The sequence below is a fragment of the Agelaius tricolor genome, unplaced genomic scaffold (genome assembly GCF_023055355.1).
Source record: "Agelaius tricolor isolate 1412-34295 unplaced genomic scaffold, bAgeTri1.0.p SCAF_41, whole genome shotgun sequence".
Lineage (NCBI taxonomy): Eukaryota > Metazoa > Chordata > Aves > Passeriformes > Icteridae > Agelaius > Agelaius tricolor.
In genome coordinates this window covers 1,905,804-1,926,010 of record NW_027269301.1, presented here as the reverse complement: position 1 = coordinate 1,926,010, position 20,207 = coordinate 1,905,804, and the positions used below count along the sequence as shown (strand labels likewise).

The window sequence follows — 20,207 nt, the reverse complement described above, 5'->3', positions numbered from 1 at the left end:
ATGGAGGAGGTGCAGGAACATCCTTCAGGCTCGCTGAGGGATGGAAGGAGTGCAGGACAATGCTGTGGACAGACAGAGGGATGGAAGAGGTGCAGGACAATCCTCTGGCCTTGCCAAGTGATGGAAGAGGTGCAGGAGCATCCTTCAGCCTCAGTGAGGGATGGAGAATGTTCAGGACAGTCCTGTGGACACAGAGGGATAAAAGGAGTGCAGGACAATGCTGTGGATTTAGTGAGGGATGGAGAATGTGCAGGACAATGCCCTGGCTCTGGCAAGTGATGGAAGAAGTGCAGGAGCATCCTTCAGCCTCACTGAGGGATGGAAGAGGTGTAGGACAATCCTGGGAACACACAGAGGGATGGAGGGAGTGCAGGACAATCCCCTGGATTTAGTGAGGGATGGAAGGAGTGCAGGACAATGCTGTGGATTTAGTGAGGGATGGAAGGAGTGCAGGACAATCCTGGGAACACACTGAGGGATGGAGGGAGTGCAGGACAATGCTATGGATTCAGAGAGGGATGAGTGGTGGGTGTGGAGCCGTTGTCACCCCCAGGATGTGACCTGGGAAGTGCCAGGAGCTGCCAGCACCTCCCAAGGGTGCCACAGCCCCCACAGGGTGGGGACAGCGCTGCTGTCACAGCTGTGACCCTGCCCCCTCTGTCCCCAACCCCATCCTAGGGGTGCAGAGCGGGGTTAACCCCCCCTCGCTGCCCCAAGCAGGGGCTCAGGTCCCCTCCGGGACACCCAGGTGTCCCCCCAAATGCCAGCCAGGTCAGTGGGATCCCATCCTGGCCCCCTAATTCCCCTTTGTCCCCCTCTCACAGCCCCCAAATGCCAGCCAGGTCAGTGGGATCCCATCCTGTCCCCCTAATTCCCCTTTGTCCCCCTCTCACAGCCCCCAAATCCCAGCCAGGTCAGTGGGATCCCATCCTGTCCCCCTAATTCCCCTTTGTCCCCCTCTCACAGCCCCCAAACCCAGGGTGGGGGGCAGCCCCGACCCCCCAAATCCAGGCTTGGGGGTGCTCCCACAGCAGCACGGGGATCCAGGAGTGCAAAATGTGCTTTATTTAATAGGGAACAACACCACCACCACCAGCAGCTGCTGCTGCTTCCAGGCACCTGGAGGGGAAGGAGGAAAAGGATTTTTAGTGGGGTGACCCCGTTGTGGGGTTGGAGGCGCCCCAGGGACCCCCCCAATCCTCACCTGGACGGAATTCCCAGAATTCCCCAATTCCCGTCATTTCTTGGCTGCTCCTTTCCTGCCCCGGCCGGCTCCGCGTCCCTGCCAGAACGGGGAGGGGGCTGAATATGGGGGTGAGGGGGGGAGCCCCCAGATCTGCTCTTCCCCCCCATTTTTGGGTCCAGCGGTGCTGCCCATCACAGCCCGACCCCCCCAGAACCCCCAGCCCCGTATCCCTGAGGGAAAAGGGGGGGACAGGGGACGCCCCCTTTGGAGCTGCTCCTACCTTGGCTGGGGGGGGGCGCGCGGGGGCGAGGCTGTTCCTGCTGGGACACAAGGGGGGCTTGGGGTGGGGGTCCCGGCCGTAGGGACCCCCCCCCAAAATCAATCCCAGGGTTTCATACTCACGGCTCCTCCTCCTTTTCCCGCTTCCTTTTCTACGGGAGAGAGAAAGAGACGGAGGATGGGGAGTCTTCCTCCCTCCGGGGATGAAGGCCACGGCTCATCCCCAGGGCAGAGAGGAATTTGGGGTCCCCGCCTCCCCGTGCCACAGGGACCCCAAAACCCCTCACCCCCCCCCCTCAGGTGCTGACCTTGGCCGTGCCGCCCTTCTGGGCACCCGAGCCCTTGGGGGGCTTCTTGGGGGCCTCCTCTGCTGCTTCCTCTTCCTCCTCCTCATCTTCATCCTCATCCGAGCTCAGGTCCATGACTGCAGGAGAGGCTGGCTGAGCCCCCAGACCCTGCTGGGGGGGTCAGGGGGACCCCAATACTCACGGGACAGCGGGGGGGGGGGGTGAAGGGGACCCTGATACTCACTGGACACGGTGTGGAGGGTTCAGGGGGTGGGGGGACCCCGACACTCCCTGGACACGTGGAGGGGACCCCAATACTCACTGGATACGCAGGAAGGGGTTCAAGGTGTGGGGTGGACCCCGATACTTCTTACTGGACATGTGTGGGGTTCAGAGGGTGGGGGACACCCCAATACTCACTGGACACGTGGGAGCGGCCAGGGAGTGTGGGGGGACCCCGATAATTCTCACTAGACACGTGAAGGGGGGGTCAGGTGATGGGGGGACCCCAACAGTCACTGGACAGGCGGGGGGATGCCACAATACTCATTAATATGTGAGGGGACACCCCAATACTCACTGGACATATGGAGGGGACCCCAATACTCACTGGATACGTTGTGGGGGGGGTCAGGGGGACACCTCGATATTGCCTGGACACGTGTGGGGGGTTCAGGGGGTACCCCGATACTCATTGGACACCATGGGGGGGTTCAGGGGGTGGGGGACCCCCCGATACTCACTGGACACCATGGGGAACACCCCAATACTCACTGGACACGTGTTGGCCGCTGACAAAGAGGGGCCCGGAGCCAGCTCGAAGGCGGAAGGTCACCGGGGGGCTCAGCTCCACTCCGGCCAGTGAGGCCTGGAAAATGGGGGTGGGAACAATTCCTGACAGCCCCCCGGGGACAGCAAAGCCTCCAGAACCCTCCCCGGGACAGGAGCAGCCTCCAGAACCCTCCCCGGGACAGGAGCAGCCCCCAGGCCCCTCCCCGGGACAAGGGGGGGGGGACAACGAGGGGACGCCTGTGGCAGGGGGACACGGGAGGGACAGAGAACAGCACGGGGAGCACAGGACACGAGGGGACACACAGGACAGGGGGAGAGAGGAGATGGAGGACAGGGGGCAGCCCCCAGGACCCCCAGACCCCTCCCTGGGACAGTGGCAGCCCTCAGGCCCTGGAGGCCTCCTCGGGACAGTGGCAGCCCCCAGGCCCCTCCTCAGGACAGGGGCGGCACCCAGGCCCCTCCCCGGGACAGCCCCCAGAGCCCCAAGCCCTCACCGGGACGGGGGCAGCCCCCAAACCCTTCCCCAGGACAGGAGCAGCCCCCGGGACAGCCCCCAGGCCCTCCCCGGGACAGGGGCAGCCCCCAGGCCCCCCAAGCCATCCTGGGGCAGCCCCCAGACCCCTCCCCAGGACAGGAGCAGCCCTGGGACAGCCCCCAGGCCCCGGACCCTCCCTGGGACAGGGGCAGCCCCCCGAGCCCCGGACCCTCCCCGGGAGAGCCCCCGGAGCAGCCCCCAGCCCTCCCTGGGACAGGAGCGGTGCCCCCAAGGAGCCCCCAATCCCTCCACGGGACAGACCCTGGACCCCCCGGGACAGCCCCGAGCCCTCTCCGGGACAATCCCCGGAGCTCTCCCGGGCCAGCCCCGAGCCCTCTCCAGGACAATCCCCGGAGCTCCCCCGGGCCAGCCCCGAGCCCCCCGGGCCTCACCATGGGCAGCACCGAGGGTTTCAGCGTGGCCAGCGGCACCGGGGCGCAGCTGTCGCCGTCCTCGGCCACCACCTCGAGCACGTGGAACTCATCCCGGGCCGCCTCCCCCAGGCACACCTGGGCAAGGGAAATGAGAAAACCCCCTCAGGGCAGCCCCAAAATGAGGCCTGAACCCCGAAATTGGGGTTTGGGGGTGAGGGGAGCCCCTGGCCAGGCAGAACGTGGAGTTCATCCCTGCAGGAGCCCACGCAGCAGCTGGAATTTGGGGTATGAGGGACACCAGCACCCCCTCCCTGCCCCACCACCACCGCTCCCACATCCCAATTAATTCCTTAATTAAACACAGAATTAATCCCAGGCTGTGGGAAGAACAAACCTGGGAGGTTCTGGGTTTTTTTTTTTTAGGGTTTTTTTTTGGGTTTTTTTGAGGTATTTTTGGGGGGTTTGGGTTTTTTGAGGTATTTATTGGGGGTTTTTTGAGGGGAGTATTTTTTGGTTTTGGATTTTTTTTGGGGGTATTTTTTGAGAATTTGAGATTTTTTTTTTGGAAGGGTTAGGGTTGTTTGGGGGGGTATTTTTTGGGTCATAGGGGCTTTTTGGGGGGTTATTTTGGGGGTTATTTTTGGGGTTATTTTTTGAGAATTTGAGATTGTTTGGGGAGGGGTTAGGGTTGTTTTGGGGGGTATTTTTTGGGTCATAGAGTTTTTTTTGAGGGGCATTTGTTTGGCTTTTGGGGTCTCGGTTTTTTTGGGGGGGTGAGTATTTTTTGAGGAGTTTTGGGGGGCTTAGGGTTTTTTTTGGGGGTATTTTTTAAGGTCTTATGGAGGTATTTTGGGGGTATTTTTTGAGATTTTGAGGGGTTTTTGAGAGGCTTTTAGGTTTTTTTTAGGGGGTATTTTTTAGGTCTTAGGGGGTTTTTTTTTTGGTTCCTTTTGGGGGTGTATTTCTTTGGGTTTTGGGGTCTCAGGGGTTTTTTGGGGGTATTTTTTGGAGGGGTTTTGGCGGTTATTTTTCTGGGGGGGGTTCTAGGGGTATTTTTGGGGTTTTTTTGGGGTCACTCACCGTGCGCAGCACCAGCTGCTGCTCGCAGCTCCAATCCTCGGTCACTCGGAAGGTGCAGGAGCTCCTGGCGCTGCTCAGCTCGCACCCTGCGGGGACAGCGGGGGACAGAGCCACACCCGGGTCCCCCCGGGCAGGGGGGGACACTCTGAGGAGGGGGATTTGGGCTGGGGAGGGGGTGGCACTCACCCCAAAGGACGGACACGGGTCTGTCGGAGCCGCTGTCGGTGCTGTCCGTGAAGGACATGGCGGGGGTGGCACAGCCTGGGGAGGGGACACGGCTCGGGGGTGGCACAGCCTGGGGAGGGGACACACACACACACACACACAGAGAGCTGTGGGGAAATTCAAATTTTGGGAAAATCCCCAAAATTCAGCGCCTCCCCCCGGCCCCAAACACTCACCCAAAGCAGCGCCGCGGTTCGGGACCCCACAAACAGCGGGGCCACCCCAAAGCGGCATTTATGGGGTCACAGGGACGCCGCCCACCGCTCTCCCCGAGGGCAATTAGGAGCAGCCGCGCTGGTAATTAATTAATTAAATTAATTAATTAACTGCTCAGGTGTGGGGGTTAATGAGCGTGGGAGCCCCCACGCTGTGTGACAGGTCACCGTGTGGTGACACCGCTGGTGGTGGCCCCATCCTGAGCGTTCCCGTGCCCTCGGTGTCCCTCGATGTCATCTGTGTCCCCTCCATGTCCCCTCGTGTCCCTCCATGTCCCCCGATGTTCTCCCGTGTCCCCTCGCATCACCGGTGTCCCCTTGCCTCGCTTGTCCCCCCCGTGTTGTCCCCTCCATGTCACCTCGTGTCCCGATGCTCCACGTGTCCCCACGTGTCCCCTCCAAGTCCCCCCGTGTCCCCCTATGTCCCTCGATGGCACCCGTGTCCCCTCTATGTCCCCCCGTGTCCCCTCTATGTCCCCCCGTGTTCTCCTTTGTCCCCTCACATCACCCGTGTCCCCTTGCCTCACATGTCCCCCCGTGTCCCCCTATATCCCTCGATGTCCCCCGATGTCCCCTCGTGTTCTCCCGTGTCCCCTTGCCTCACATGTCCCCCCGTATCCCCCTATATCCCTCGATGTCCCCCCATGTCCCTCCGTGACCCCCTCGTGTCTCCACCATGTCACCCCGTGTCCCTCCATGTCCCCACGTGTTGTTCTGTGTTCCCTCGATGTCACCCCGTGTCCCTCCGTGTCCCCCCGTCCCTCGGTCCCGCGTGTCCCTCCCGTGTCCCCCTGATCCCCCCGTGCCCCCCAGGCGTCCACCCGTTGTCCCCTCTGTCCCCCCGTGTCCCTCCCAGTCCCTCTGGCCCTCCCTTGTCCCTCCCCCGCTCCACGTGTCCCCTCTGTCCCCCCAGTGTCCCCCCGTATCCCCCCCGTCCCTCGGTCCTGCGTGTCCCTCCCGTGTCCCCTCGTGTCTCCTCTGTCCCCCCCCTCCCCTCTGTGTCCACCTTGTCCCTCCCCCGACCCCTCATGTCCCCTTCTCTCCCCACTCTGTCCCTCTCTGTCCCCTCCCGTGTCCCCACCATCCCCCTCTGTCCCCTCGTGTCCCCCCCATCTCCCCCTGTCCCACCGTATCCTCTCTCTCCCCCCCCGTGTCTCCCCTGTCCCTCCCATCCCCCCCGTGTGCCCCTCTCTTCCCTCTGTCCCCTCCTGTCCCCGCCGTGTCCCCGTCCCCTCCCCTGTCCCTCCCCTGTCCCCTCCCGTCCCGGTGCCCCTCCCCTTCCGGCAGCGATGGCGGCGGCGGGGCTGGCGGGGCTGGTGAGACCGGGGGGAACTGGGGGGGACTGGGTGGCCCTGGGGGCGCTGGGGGCTCTGTCCCCGTGTCCCTTGTCCCGTGTCCCCGCGGTGTCGCATTCCCGTGTCCCCGCAGGGTCCCGGCGAGGCCGCGGCGGCCGCTCAGGCGCTGTCGCTGCCCGCGGAGAGCTTCGGCAACGACGTGAGTGACACTGGGGGGACACTGGGGGGACTGGGGGAGACTGGGAATGGGGACACTGGGGGAACTGGGAGTGGGGACACTGGGGGGGACTGGGGGGGACTGGGGGCCGGGGGATTGGGAGGGACTGGGGGAACTGGGGGGATTGGGGGGGAACTGTGGGGACTGGGGGGATTGAGGGGGACTGGGATTGGGGGAACTGGGAGGATTGGGAAAGTGAGTGACACTGGGGGGACACTGGGGGGGATTGGGGACACTGGGGGGGACTGGGAATGGGGACACAGGGAACTGGGGGGGACTGGGGGGACTGGGAATGGGGGCACTGGGGGGAACTGGGGAGATTGGGAAAGTGAGTGACACTGGGGGGACTGGGAATGGGGATTGGGGGGATCGGGGAAACTGGGAACGGGGACAGTGGGGGGACACTGGGACACTGCAGGGGCTGGGAATAGGGGCACTGGGGGGACACTGAGAATGGGGGCACTGGAGGGACTGGCTGGACTGGGGGGACTGGGAATGGGGGCACTGGGGGGACTGGAGACACTGGAGGGGACTGGGACTGGGAAAGTGAGTGACACTGGAGACACTGGGGATACTGGGGGGATTGGGGAGACTGGGAATGGGGACAGTGGGGGAACACTGGGACACTGCAGGGGCTGGGAATAGGGACACTGGGGGGACGGGGGACACTGAAGGGACACGGAGGGGGACTGGGGGGACTCACAGGACTGGGAATGGGCACACTGGGGGGACACTGGGGGGACACTGGGGACAGTGGTGGGGCCGGGGGGCTGGGACTGGGGACACTGAGAATGGGGACACTGGTGGGACTGGGAATGGGGGCACTGGGGGGACACGGGACACTGAGAATGGGGACACTGGTGGGACTGGGAATGGGGGCACTGGGGAGGACTGGGGGCCCTTACTGGGAGGGGGTCCCAGGTTTGGGGGTCCCTGCCCTGGGTGTCCCTGTCCTGGGGGGGGGGGGTCCCTGTCCTGGGAGGGGGGGTCCCGGCTTTGGGGTCCCTGTTTTTGAGGGCCGTTTCAGATTTGGGGATTCCAAATTTGGGGTTCCCTGTCCTGGAGGGTCACAGAGCTGAGGGGTCCCAGCTTTGGGGGATCCCAGTGTTGGGGGGTCCCAGTCTGGGGGGGTTCCATCAATCCAGAAGGGTCCCAGTCATGGGAGGGGGTCCCAGTTTTGGGGGGTCCCATTTTGGGGGTCCCAGTCCACAGAGGAATGTCCCTGTCCTCGTAGGGGGGCCCCAGATTTGGGGGTTCCAACTTTTGGGGTCCCTGTCCTGGGAGGGGATCCCAGTTTTGGGAGGGGGTCCCAGTTTTGGGAGGGGGTCCCAGTTTTGGAGGGGTCTCAGTTTTGGGGAGTCCCAGTTTTGGGAGGGGTTCCCCTAATCCAGGAGGGTCCCAGTTTTGAGGGTCCCCAGTTTTGGAGGGTTCCCCCAATCTGGGGAGGGGTCCCAGTCTTGGGAGGGGGTCCCCAGTTTTGGGGGATCACAATTTTAGGGGTTCCCCCAATCCAGGCAGAAGTCCCAGTTTGGGGGTGTCCCACTTTTGGGGCCCTCAGTCCCAGCAGGGGGGGTCCCACCCTTGTCCCCTGGGAGAAGGAGAACCCCAAAAAGAAAAGAAAAACCCAGAACGGGAAGAGAGGAACCCCAAAGGCAGGAAAAACCTCACAACAACGGGGAGAACACCCCAAAAAGAGGGAGGGGGACCCCAAAATGGGACAGGGGACCCCCCCCAGGGGACATTTGTCCCCAAGAGGTGACCCAGGTGTCCCTGGTGCTGCCCAGCCCCGCGTGGAGCTGGCCTGGGCCATGAAGGCGCATCAGCACGCCCAGGTCTACTTCAACGTGAGTTTGGGGTTTTGGGGTGGGGTTTGCTGGTTTTGGGGTTTTGGGGTGGGGTTTTGGGGTTTTGGGGCGGGCTTTTGGCATTTTGAGGTTTTGGGGTAGGGTTTTGGTGTTTTGGGGTTTTGGGGCTTTGGTGTTTTGACAGTTTGGGTTTTTGGGGTGGGATTTTGGGGGTTTTGGGGCGGGGTTTTTGCATTTTGGGGTTTTGAGATGGGGTTTTAGGGCATTTTGGGGTTCTGGCATTTTGGGGGTTTGGGGCTTTGGGGTTTTGACATTTTGGCATTTTGGAGTGGGGTTTTTGGGGTGGGATTTTGGGGGTTTTGGGGCGGGGTTTTTGCATTTTGGGATTTTAAAATGGGGTTTTAGGGCATTTTGGGGCTTTGGGGTTTTGGGGCTTGGGGGTTTTGGGGCCGGGGTTTTGCATTTTGGGATTTTGAGATGGGGGTTTTAGGGCATTTTGGGGCTTTGGGGTTTTGACATTTTGGGTTTTTGGGTTGGGGTTTTGGGGCAGGGTTTTTGCATTTTGGGGTTTTGGCATTTTGGGGGTTTTGAGGTGGGATTTTGGGACTTTGGGGTGGGGTTTTGGGGTGTCCCAGCTGATGCTCCCCCTGCAGCTGATCTCCTCCGTGGAGCCCAAGTTCCTGAAGCTCACCCAGGTGGACGAGAGGATCTATGAGGAATTCCGCAGAACCTTCCGGAACCTGCGCGTGGACGTGCTGGACCCCGAGGAGCTGAAATCGGAGGCGGCCAAGGAGGTGTGGTGGGGTTTGGGGGGGATTTTACTGGGGTTTCCCTCCTTCTTAGTGGGGTTTCCTCCAAAAATACCTCAAAAAAACCCCAAAAGACCTCCAAAAACCCCAAACCCCAAAAAGACCTCAAAAAACCCCAAACCCCAAACAATACCTCAAAAAAACCCCAAAACCCCCCCCAAAAAATAAAAAAAAAATCCTCAAAACAAACAAAAAAGCCTCAAAAAATATCTCAAACCTCCAAACCCCCAAAAATACCTCAATACCTCAGAAAACCCCAAAAAAATACCTCAGAAAACCCCAAACCCCCAAAAATACCTCAAAAATCCCCAAAACTGAAAAAAAATTCCTCAAAAAAGCCAAAACCACAAAGAAACTCTCAAAAAGCCAAAAAAACCCCAAAATACCCTAGAAAACCCAAAAACCAGGGGTGTTTTGAGGGGTTTTAGTGGGGTTTCCCCCTTTTTTGTAGGATTTTGGGGTGTTGAGGGTGTTCTTAACCCCTAAAAGTGGTGCCTCTGCTTTGACGGGGTGCTGGAGGATTTCAGCTATAGGGCCGGGGCTTGGGTGGGGTTTTAGTGGGATTTCCCCCCTTTTTAGTGGGATTTCCCCGCTTTTTAGTAGGGTTTCCCCCTTTTTAGTAGGATTTCCCCTCTTTTTTAGTGGGATTTTGGGGTGCTGAGGGTGTTTTTAACTCCTCCATCCCCTAGAAGTGGTTCTGCCTCCACTTTGAGGGGATGGTGAAGGATTTCAACTATGGGGCCAAGGCTTGGGTGGGGTTTGGGGGATTTTGGTGGGATTTGAGAGGTTTTAGTGGGGTTTGGGGGGGTTTTAGTGGGGTTTTCAGGGGTTTTTATTGGGGTTTTGGGGTGCTGAGGGTGTTTTTAACCTCTCAGAAATGGCGCCTCCTCTTTGAGGGGATGGTGAGGGATTTCAGCTACAGGGCCAAGACTTGGGGGGGTTTTAGTGGGATTTCCCCCCAAGGCAGTGGATGGGGTTTTGTGAGGGGGTTTTAGTGGGGTTTGGGGGGGGTTTAGTGGGGTTTTGGGGTGTTGAGGGTGTTTTTAACCCCTCAGAAATGGCGCCTCTGCCTTGAGGGGGTGGTGGAGGATTTCAGCTAGGCCAGGCCAAGGCTTGGGTGGGGTTTGAGGGGGTTTCAGTGGGATTTCTCCCCAAGGCAGTGTGTGGGGTTTTGTGAGGGGGTTTTATTGGGGTTTGGAGGGGTTTTAGTGAGGTTTTATTGGGGTTTTGGGGTGCTGAGGGGGTTTTTACCCCCCAAAAGTGGTGCCCGTTCTGCCTCAGCTTCGAGGGCGTGGTGGAGGATTTGAACTAGGCCAGGCCAAGGCTTGGGTGGGGTTTGGGGGGTTTTAATGAGGTTTGGGGGGTTTTATTGGGATTTTGGGGGGTTTTATTGGGGTTTTATTGAGGTTTTATTGGGGTTTTGGGATGCTGAGGGTGTTTTTCCCCCCCCCAGAAGTGGTGCCCGTTCTGCCTCAGCTTCAAGGGCGTGGTGGAGGATTTGAACTAGGCCAGGCCAAGGCTTGGGTGGGGTTTGGGGGATCTTAGTAGGGTTTGGGGGGGCTTAGTGGGGTTTCCCCTCTTTTTGGTGCAATTTCTCCCCTTTTTAGTGGGATTTCCCCCCTTTTTTGTAGGATTTTGAGGTTCTGAGGGTGTTTTTATCCCCCCAGCAGTGGCACCAGTTCTGCCTGGGCCTCGAGGGCATGGTGGAGGATTTCAGCTACGGGGCCAAGACTTGGGAGGGGTTTGGGGGGTTTTAATAGAGTTTGGAAAGTTTTAGTGTGGTTTGAGGGGTTTTATTGGGATTTTGGGGGGTTTTATTAGGGTTTTGGGGTGCTGAGGGTGTTTTTCTGCCCCCAGAAGTGGCGCCCGTTCTGCCTCAGCTTTGAGGGCGTGGTGGAGGATTTCAGCTACAGGGCCAAGGCTTGGAGGGATTTTAGTGGGATTTCCTCCCAAGGCCGTGGATGGGGTTTTGTGAGGGGGTTTTACTGGGGTTTGGAGGGGTTTTATTGAGGTTTTATTGGGGTTTTGGGGCGCTGAGGGTGTTTTTAACCCCCCAGCAGTGGCACCTCCAGTTTGAGGGGATGGTGGAGGATTTGAACTAGGCCAGGCCAAGGCTTGGGTGGGGTTTGGGGGGTTTTAATGAGGTTTGGGGGGTTTTAGTGTGGTTTGGGGGGTATTATTGGGGTTTTAGTGTGGTTTGGAGGGGTTTTATTGAGGTTTTATTGAGGTTTTGGGGTGCTGAGGGTGTTTTTCCCCCCCCCAGAAGTGGTGCCCGTTCTGCCTCAGCTTTGAGGGCGTGGTGGAGGATTTCAGCTACGGGGCCAAGACTTGGAGGGGTTTGGGGGGTTTTAGTGTGGTTTGAGGGGTTTTATTGGGATTTTGGGGGGTTTTATTGGGATTTTATTGGGGTTTTATTGGGGTTTTGGGGTGCTGAGGGTGTTTTTCTGCCCCCAGAAGTGGCGCCCGTTCTGCCTCAGCTTCGAGGGCGTGGTGGAGGATTTCAACTTCGGGACTCTGCTGCGCCTGGACTCGCGCGGGGAATACTCGGAGGAAAATTCCATCCTGGGTGGGTTTGGGGTCTTGGGGGGCTTGGGGGGACCCCAAACCTGCCCCCACTGACCCCTGTCCCCCTCTGCAGCCACCAGGATCCAGTTCCTGGCCATTGAGATCGCCCGGAACAGGGAGGGCTGCAATGAACACGTGCACAGCAGGGGCAGGGGGACAGAGACGGGGGAGAGGAACCACGGGGTGGAATCCTGAAAGAAATCCTGAAAAACTGCAAGGAATCCTGAAAGGACTTTCATAAATCCTGAAAAACTGTAATGAATCCTGAAAACCTGCAATAAATCCCGAAAGGACTTTTATAAATCCTGAAAGAGTTCAATAAATCCTGAAAGAATTCAGTAAATCCTGAAAGAATTCAATAAATCCAGAAAGGACTTCAATAAATCCTGAAAGAATCCAGTAAATCCTGAAATTACTTCAATAAATCCTGAAATAACTTCAATAAATCCAGAAAGGACTTCAGTAAATCCTGAAAGAATTCAATAAATCCTGAAATAACTTCAATAAATCCTGAAAGAATTCAGTAAATCCTGAAAGAATTCAATAAATCCTGAAAAACAGCAATAAATCCTGAAATAACTTCAATAAATCCAGAAAGAATTCAGTAAATCCTGAAAGAGTTCAATAAATCCTGAAAGAATTCAGTAAATCCTGAAAGAATTCAATAAATCCTGAAAGAATTCAATAAATCCTGAAAGGACTTCAGTAAATCCTGAAAGAATTCAGTAAATCCTGAAATTACTTTAACAAATCCTGAAAGAATTCAGTAAATCCTGAAAGGATTTTAATGAATCCTGAAAGGACTTTACTGAATCCTAAAAGAACTTTAATAAATCCTAAAAGGACTTCAATCCTAAAAGAACTTACTTAAATAAATCTTGAAAGGACTTTTGTAAATCTTGAAAGAATTCAATAAATCCTGAAAGAACTTTAATGAATCCTAGAAGGACTTTAATAAATCCTAAAATGACTTTAATAAATCCTAAAATGACTTCAATAAGTCCTAAAGGAACTTAAATAAATCCTGAAAGGATTTCTAAAAATCCTAAAAGGATTTCAATGAATCCTAAAAGAACTTCAATAAATCCTGAAATGACTTTAATAAATCCTAAAATGATTTTAATAAATCCTAAAAGATTTCTATAAATCATAAAAAACTTAAATAAATCCTAAAAAAACTGCAATATATATTAAAATGATTTTTATAAATCCTAAAATTACTTTTATAAATCCTAAAAGAACTTTTATAAATTCTAAACTTATTTTAATGAATCCTAAAATGACTTTAATACATCCTAAAAGGACTTTAATAAATCCTAAAAGAATTTGAATAAATGATAAAGTAACTTTAATAAATCCTGAAAGAATTCAGTTATCCTGAAAGGACTTCAATAAATCCTAAAATGATTTCAAGAAATCCTAAAAGGACTTTAACAGATCCTGAAAGAACTTTTATAAATCCTAAAATGATTTTAATAAATCCTAAAATGACTTTTATAAATCCAGAAATGATTTTTATAAATCCTAAAAGGACTTCAATAAATCCTAAAAGGAGTTTAATAAATCCTAAAATTATTTTAATAAATCCTAAAAGTTCCTTAAGCTGTAGATTTTTTTTTCCTTTTTTTTTTTTAAACCTATTTAAATCTAAACACCCCAAAACCCCCCAAAACCTCAACCACATTTCCAGTATTTTTTTAATAAAAAATGAAATAAACCAAACTGCAACCCACAAGAAGAGACTGTCTGAGTTTCTCATCTCTTTTAAAACACTAAAAGTTTTTATTGTTTAATATTGTTCATTTAATTTAATTTAATTTAGGTTTAATTTGCTTTGTTTTATTTTATATTTTATATTTTATATTTTATTTTATATTTTATTTTACTTTATTTTTAAAATATAATTTAATTTTGTTTTATTTTATTTTAAAATTAAATTAAATTAGATTTAATTTTATTTTACCTGTTAAATGAACAGTTTTTCCCACTTTTTTCCAAGAAAATCTTCTTCCCAAACCACTTCAGCAGAGGGGCTGCTTGAATTTGCTTTTTTAAGAAACCCCTTTAGGAATTTTTCTCCCCAAATGACCCCAAACCAAGACAAACGGGGCCATTCCCAGGCTCTGGAAGGTTCTGGAAGGTCAGAGCTGCCTCTGCCCCCTCCAGCTGCAAATAAAGATTGGAAAATCCCAATCCCAGTTTGGGGTCCCAGTTTGAAAATCCCAATCCCAGTTTGGGGTCCCCATTTGAAAATCCCAAAATCCCAATCTCAGTTTGGGGTCCCAGTTTGAAAATCCCAATCCCAGTTTGGGGTCCCTGTTTGAAAATCCCAATCCCAGTTTGGGGTCCCAGTTTGAAAATCCCAAAATCCCAATCCCAGTTTGGGGTCCCTGTTTGAAAATCCCAATCCCAGTTTGGGGTCCCAGTTTGAAAATCTCAAAATCCCAATCCCAGTTTGGGGTCCCTGTTTGAAAATCTCAAAATCCCAATCCCAGTTTGGGGTCCCAGTTTGAAAATCCCAATCCCTGGTTGGGGACCAAAATCCCAAAATCCCAATCCCAGTTTAAAAATCCCAGTCCCTGTTTGGGGTCCCCGTCTGAAAATCCCAATTCCTGCTTGGGGTCCCTGTTAGAAAATCCCAATCCCTGTTAAAAATCCCAATTCCAGTTTGGGGTCCCTGTTCGAAAATCCCAAAATCCCAATCCCTGTTTGGGGGTTCCTGTTTGAAAATCCCAATCCCGGTGTTGGGGTCTCTGTTATCCCAAAATCCCAGTCCCTGTTTGGGGTCTCTGTTTGAAATCCCAAAATCCCAATCCCAGTTTGGGGTCCCCCATCCCCTTTCAGGTTTGTCCCTAAAATGGGCTCAAACTTCCAGAATTTGGGGTCAGTCCAGGTGGGTTTTGGGGTTCGGCTCGGGGTCCAAGGGTCTCCCCCCGAATTCAGTGGGATTTGGGGGATTTTGGGGTTTGATTGGGAAAATCACCCTGAGGGAAAGGACTGGGGGGATCTTGGGGTTCTGAGGAGGAGCTGAGAGTTCTGGGGTCAATCTCTGGGTTCTGGGGCCACTCTCAGGGCCCTGGGGGGACTCTGAGCGTTTTGGGGACACTCTCAGGGTTTTGGGGTGACTCTGGGGTGATTCTTGGGGCTCTGGGTCCCTCAGGGGTCCCTCGGGCTCAGGCCACTCTCAGGGGTCCCTCAGGGTCCCTGTGGGGTCCCTCAGGGGTCACCCTGGGGTCCCTCAGGCTCAGGCCACTCTCGGGGTTACTCTGGGGTCCCTGTGGGGTCCCTCAGGGTCACTCTGGGATCGCTGTGGGGTCCCTCAGGGTCACTGTGGGGTCCCTCAGGCTCAGGCCACTCTCAGGGTCACTCTTGGGGTCCCTGTGGGGTCCCTCAGGGTCACTCCAGGGTCTCTCAGGGGTCCCTGTGGGGCTCAGGGTCCCTCAGGGGTCCTGTGGGGTCACCATGGGGGTCACTCAGGGTCCCTCAGGGGGCTCAGCCACTCTTGGGGTCACTCACGGTCACTCTGGGGTCCCTCTGGTGTCCCTCAGGGTCTCTGTGGGGTCCCTTGGGGCTCAGGCCACTCTTGGGGTCCCTCAGGGTCACCATGGGGTCCCTCAGGGGTCACTCTGGAGTCCCTCCGGGTCCCTCCAGGGGCTCAGGCCACTCTCAGGGTCACTCTGGGGTCCCTGTGAGGTCACTCTTGGGGTCACTCCGGGTCCCTCAGGGGGCTCAGGCCAATCTTGGGGTCCCTGTGGGGTCCCTCAGGGGGTCCCTGTGGGGTCACTCTGGGATCCCTCCAGGATCCCAGGGGGCTCAGGCCACTCTTGGGGTCCCCCAGGGGTCCTTGTGGGGTTACACTGGGGTCCCTGTGTCACTCTCGGGGTCAATGGGGGGGTCCCTGTGGGGTCACTCTGGGTCCCTCAGGGGTCACTGTGGGGCACTGTGGGGTCCCTCAGGGGTCACTCTCGGGGTCAATGGGGGGGTCCCTCAGGGGTCCCTTTGGGATCACTCTGGGTCCCTCAGGGGTCACTCTGGGATCGCTGTGGGGTTCCTCAGGGGTCACTGTGGGGTCACTCTTGGGGTCACTCTGGGGTCCCTGTGGGGTCACTCTGGGTCCCTCAGGGGTCACTGTGGGGTCACTGTGGGGTCCCTCAGGGGTCCCTTTGGGGTCACTCTCAGGGTCAATGGGGGGTCCCTCTGGGGTCACTCTGGGTCCCTGTGGGGTCACTCTGGGATCGCTGTGGGGTCCCTTTGGGGTCACTCTCGGGGTCAATGGGGGGGTCCCTGTGGGGTCACTCCAGGTCCCTCAGGGGTCCCTCTCAGGGTCCCTCAGGGGTCACTCTGGGATCACTGTGGGGTCACTCCGGGTCCCTCAGGGGTTCCTCAGGGGTTCCTCAGGGGTCACTGTGGGGTCCCTCTGGGGTCCCTTTGGGATCACTCTGGGGTCCCTGTGGGGTCCCTGTGGGGTCCCTTTGGGGTCCCTCTGGGGTCACTGTGGGGTCACTCTGGGATCACTGTGGGGTCCCTTTGGGGGTCACTCTCAGGGTCAATGGGGGGTCCCTTTGGGGTCACTCCGGGTCCCTCTGGGGTTCCTCAGGGGTCACTGTGGGGTCCCTTTGGGGTCACTCTCGGGGTCCCTGGGGGTCTCAGCCACTCGTGCGCGGCTCAGTAGAAACCATTGAGTTTATTTGCAGTCACAATGCTTACACTGTTTGCAGCAAACACCCCGACATCAACCAGCATCTGCTCACGCGGGAAAGGACCCAACACACACCAGGGGGGCAAGGGAACGAACAAAAACCCAACCAAATAAAATTAAAATCGACAACAACAAAAAAAAAAACAAAACAAAACTAAAATTAAAAAAAAAAAAAAAAAGAGAAAAAAAAATAAAATTATAATAAGAGTGTCTGGGAGGAGAAAGTGAAGCCCTCAAAGGCCCCGAGTGTTTTTGGGAGAGCTGAGCAAGAGGGTGCACACGACTAGCAGCAACAATAGTGGGGTACACGGCAAAGGGGCTCCCTCCCCTGGATCCCGGCCTTTGGGGTCCCTCCCCATCCCCAGCATCCTCAGGGGGGCTCTGCAGGAGGAGGGGCCTCGCTGCTGCCAGGGGGTGCTCGGGGCTCCCCCTTTGGGAACCCCCCCGGGGAGGCCCCGCGCTGCCGCCAGCCCCCGCTCCAGCCCGGAAAAATGGGAAAAAAGGGATGGAAAAAGGGGAAAAGAGGGCCCTGGGAGGGGCTACTGCTACAGAGGGGACAGGAGGGACACCCACGAGCAAGCACGAACGGAGGGGTCACGTCATGGCTTCGAGTTCCCAAGAACGAGGGCGAGACGGGACCGGGAAATTGTGATTTTTGAGGGGGGCTTAATAAGAAAAAATATACATTTGGAATTTTACAATGCCTTTTTTTTTTTTTTTTTTTTTTTTTGTGGTGGTTTTTTTTAATTATTATTATTATTTTTAATTTTTTTTTTTGTTGGTTTTTTTAATTATTTTTTTGTGTTGTTTGAGTTTTTGCTTCTCTCTCTCTCTACAGCTTGTCTCACTAAATAGATCTCTGCACTTTCACACAGCCACCCCCTCGCCCACTAAAGCTTCAGGCCACGCTTTCCTCACTCGCATTCACAACCCTCACACCAGCACTGGGTGCACCAGGACTCTGTAAAAATTTCAATCACACTTTGTTTTTTTTTTTTTTTATCATTTTGTCATTTTTTTTTATCATCATTTCGATTTTTTTTTGTGTGTTTTTTTTTTTTGTGATTTTTTTTTGCACTTTTTTTTGTCGTGTTTTTTTTGTTTTTTTTTTTTAATCTTGTTTTTCTGAAACTCAATATAAACCTTGCTCCAAAATGTTATGAAAAAATGTACATGTTTTTTTTTTGTTTGTTTTGTTTTTTTTTTTTTTGTTTTTTTTTTTTTTTTTGTTTTGTTTTTATACAAGGCAGGCTTTTCGCAGCGGAGCGCCGCCGGTTCCACATTCCGGCCAGGGAAGGAAAAAGAGAGACACAGACACCTTGGAATTCCTGCACCTGGATTCTGCCCTTCCCACGGGAAAACACCTGCCCAGGTGAGCTCCACCTGCTGCTCCCTCCTCCCTGCGGGCGGGGAGGCCCTGGGGTCGTTCCTGGGCCGGGCCCTGCAGCTGTCAGCTCATCATGTCGTTGCTGTTGACGCCGTAGCTCGAGTTCTTCATGGAGTCGTTGACCTCCCTCCGGAACGCCGACAGGTTCTGGGTGAACCTGGGGGACAGGGGAGAGCAGGTTCCAGCATTCCAGCATTCCATGATTCCAGCATCCCATCACACTTCATGGTTCCAGCATTCTATTATTCCATGATTCCATCATTCCACTACGCCATCATTCCATGACTCCAGCATCCCATCACACTTCATGATTCCAGCATTCTATTATTCCATGATTCCATCATTCCACTACGCCAGCATTCCATGATTCCATGATTCCAGCATTCTATCATTCCATGAATCCATCATTCCACTGCGCCATCATTCCAGCATTCCATGATTCCAGCATCCCATCACACTTCATGATTCCAGCATTCTATCATTCCATGATTCCATCATTCCACTGCGCCATCGTTCCATGGTTCCACGATTCCAGCGTTCCATCACATTCCACCATTCCATGGTTCCATGATTCCACCATCCCATCATTCTAGCATTCCATGATTCCATTATTCCATCATTCTATCATTCCATTATTCCATCATTCTATCATTCCATTATTCCATCATTCCACCATTCCATGATTCCAGCATTCCATCACATTCCATCATTCCATGATTCCAAGATTCCATCATTCTATCATTCCATTATTCCATCATTCTATCATTCCACTATTCCATCATTCCATGATTCCAGCATTCCATCACCTTCCATCATTCCATGATTCCAGCATTCCATCATTTCACCATTCCACGATTCTACCATTCATGGCTCCATGATTCCAGCATTCCCTCATTCCATGATTTCATGGCTCCATCATTCCATGATTCCATCACTCCAGCATTCTATCATTCCATCATTCCACCAGTCCATGGTTCCATGATTCCACCATTCCATCGCTCCATCATTCCATGATTCCATCACTCCAGCATTCCACTATTCCACCATTCCACCACATTCCATCACTCCATGATTGAACCATTCCATCATTCCATGATTCCATCACTCCAGCATTCTATCATTCCATGATTCCACCATTCCATCATTCCACCAGTCCATGGTTCCATGATTCCACCATTCCATCACTCCATGATTCCATGGCTCCATGATTCCACCATTCCACCATTCCACCAGTCCATGGTTCCATGATTCCATGGCTCCATCATTCCATGATTCCATGGCTCCATCATTCCAGTATTCCACCATTCCACGATTCCAGCATTCCATCACATTCCATCACTCCATGACTCTACCATTCCATCATTCCACGATTCCACCATTCCATCATTCCACCATTCTGTGATTCCAGCATTCCATGGTTCCATGATTCCATCACTCCAGCATTTATCATTCCACCATTCCATTACTCCATGATTCCATCATTCCAGCATTCCATCACATTCCACCATTCCACCACTCCACCACTCCATGATTCCACCATTCCATGATTCCACAATTCCACCACTCCATGATTCCACCATTCATTCCACCATTCCCCATCCCATGAAGTGTCCATCTCTGAGCAGCTCCCCCAGGACTCCGTGCTGGGCCCGGGGGTGTCTCCGCACCAAGCATGGGGATCCCCCACTTCCCCTGAAGGGATTTTATCCCACTGGAACGGGGATCTCGGGAAGGAATTCCTGCCTGGGATGGAATTCCCAGAGGAAAATCTGTGGTTTCTCCACCCCTGGAAGTGCCCAAAGCCAGCCTGGAGCACCCCTGGTCCCATGGGAGGTGTCCCTGCCCACGGCACTGGATGGGATTTAAGGTCCCTCCCAACCCAAACCATTCCAGCCATGAACCCATGAAGGAATCCCATGGGAAGTTTCAAACTGGAATGGGGATATTGGGAAGGAATTCCCAGAGGAAAATCTGTGGTTTCTCCATTCCTGGAAGTGTCCAAAGCCAGCCTGGAGCACCCTTGGGCCCATGGAAGGTGTGGTGGGAAATAGCTGTGGATACTTAGGATCCAACCACAAACCCATGAAGGAATCCCATGTGGAGTTTCAAACTGAAATGGGAATACTGGGAAGGAATTCCCCCCTGTGAGGGTGAGGACAGAATTCCCAGAGGAAAATCTGTGGCTGTCCCTGGATTCCTGGAAGTGTCCCAGGCCAAGTTGGATCCCCCTTGCATGGTGGGAGGTGTGGTGGGAAATACCTGTGGATATTTAGGATCCCTCCCAACCCAAATAATTCCACAATTCCAACCATGAACCCATGAAAGAATCTTTCCATGGGAAGTTTCAAACTGAAACAGGATATTGGGAACGAATTCCCAGAAGAAAATCTGTGGTTTCTCCATCCCTGGAAGTGTCCCAGGCCAGGTTGGATCCCCTGGCATGGTGGGAAATACCTG

At 54.1% G+C, this 20,207-nt stretch overlaps 3 protein-coding genes and 1 long non-coding RNA gene across 12 annotated transcripts in view; 1 reads left to right on the top strand and 3 right to left on the bottom strand.

The window, feature by feature from the left end:
- Window positions 1-1,042: 1,042 nt before the first annotated feature.
- On the bottom strand, window positions 1,043-5,335 carry NPM2 (nucleophosmin/nucleoplasmin 2). 4 transcript variants are annotated; one of them, XM_071454730.1, is made up of 10 exons: window positions 4,935-5,335; window positions 4,720-4,794; window positions 4,534-4,619; window positions 3,472-3,588; window positions 2,527-2,620; window positions 1,774-1,889; window positions 1,589-1,617; window positions 1,467-1,506; window positions 1,205-1,282; window positions 1,043-1,119 (listed from the first exon to the last, which is right to left on the bottom strand). In XM_071454730.1, the coding sequence occupies exons 1-9, from the start codon at window positions 4,990-4,992 to the stop codon at window positions 1,238-1,240; spliced, it is 660 nt and encodes a 219-aa protein (XP_071310831.1). In that variant the 5' UTR covers window positions 4,993-5,335; the 3' UTR covers window positions 1,043-1,119; window positions 1,205-1,237. The 4 variants fall into 4 exon arrangements, with proteins under 4 accessions (XP_071310831.1, XP_071310834.1, XP_071310833.1 ...); XM_071454733.1 differs by having other exon boundaries at window positions 5,086-5,331; XM_071454732.1 differs by having other exon boundaries at window positions 4,720-4,828; window positions 4,935-5,326.
- An 829-nt stretch (window positions 5,336-6,164) lies between these two features.
- On the top strand, window positions 6,165-13,404 carry PBDC1 (polysaccharide biosynthesis domain containing 1). Of its 2 annotated transcripts, XR_011683804.1 has the most exons (7): window positions 6,165-6,289; window positions 6,402-6,467; window positions 8,270-8,329; window positions 8,944-9,084; window positions 11,554-11,665; window positions 11,738-12,283; window positions 12,323-13,404. XR_011683804.1 is itself a non-coding variant. In XM_071454734.1 (6 exons), the coding sequence occupies exons 1-6, from the start codon at window positions 6,263-6,265 to the stop codon at window positions 11,857-11,859; spliced, it is 528 nt and encodes a 175-aa protein (XP_071310835.1). In that variant the 5' UTR covers window positions 6,165-6,262; the 3' UTR covers window positions 11,860-13,404. The 2 variants fall into 2 exon arrangements, 1 of the variants encoding a protein (XP_071310835.1); XM_071454734.1 differs by having other exon boundaries at window positions 11,738-13,404.
- LOC139603792 (uncharacterized) lies at window positions 11,302-12,839 on the bottom strand. Of its 2 annotated transcripts, none has more exons than XR_011683805.1 (2): window positions 12,532-12,839; window positions 11,302-12,467 (listed from the first exon to the last, which is right to left on the bottom strand). It is a non-coding gene; the product is annotated as an uncharacterized lncRNA (long non-coding RNA). The 2 variants fall into 2 exon arrangements; XR_011683806.1 differs by having other exon boundaries at window positions 12,553-12,839.
- Window positions 13,405-16,329: 2,925 nt separating the features above from the next.
- The window catches only part of XPO7 (exportin 7), a 78,889-nt gene continuing 75,011 nt past the window's right edge, over window positions 16,330-20,207 (bottom strand). For all 4 annotated transcript variants that reach the window (XM_071454844.1, XM_071454846.1, XM_071454843.1 and 1 more), the window contains one exon: window positions 16,330-17,907. In XM_071454844.1, the coding sequence (XP_071310945.1) occupies window positions 17,814-17,907 (94 nt within the window). In that variant the 3' untranslated portion in view covers window positions 16,330-17,813. The remainder of the gene's footprint in view (window positions 17,908-20,207) is intronic.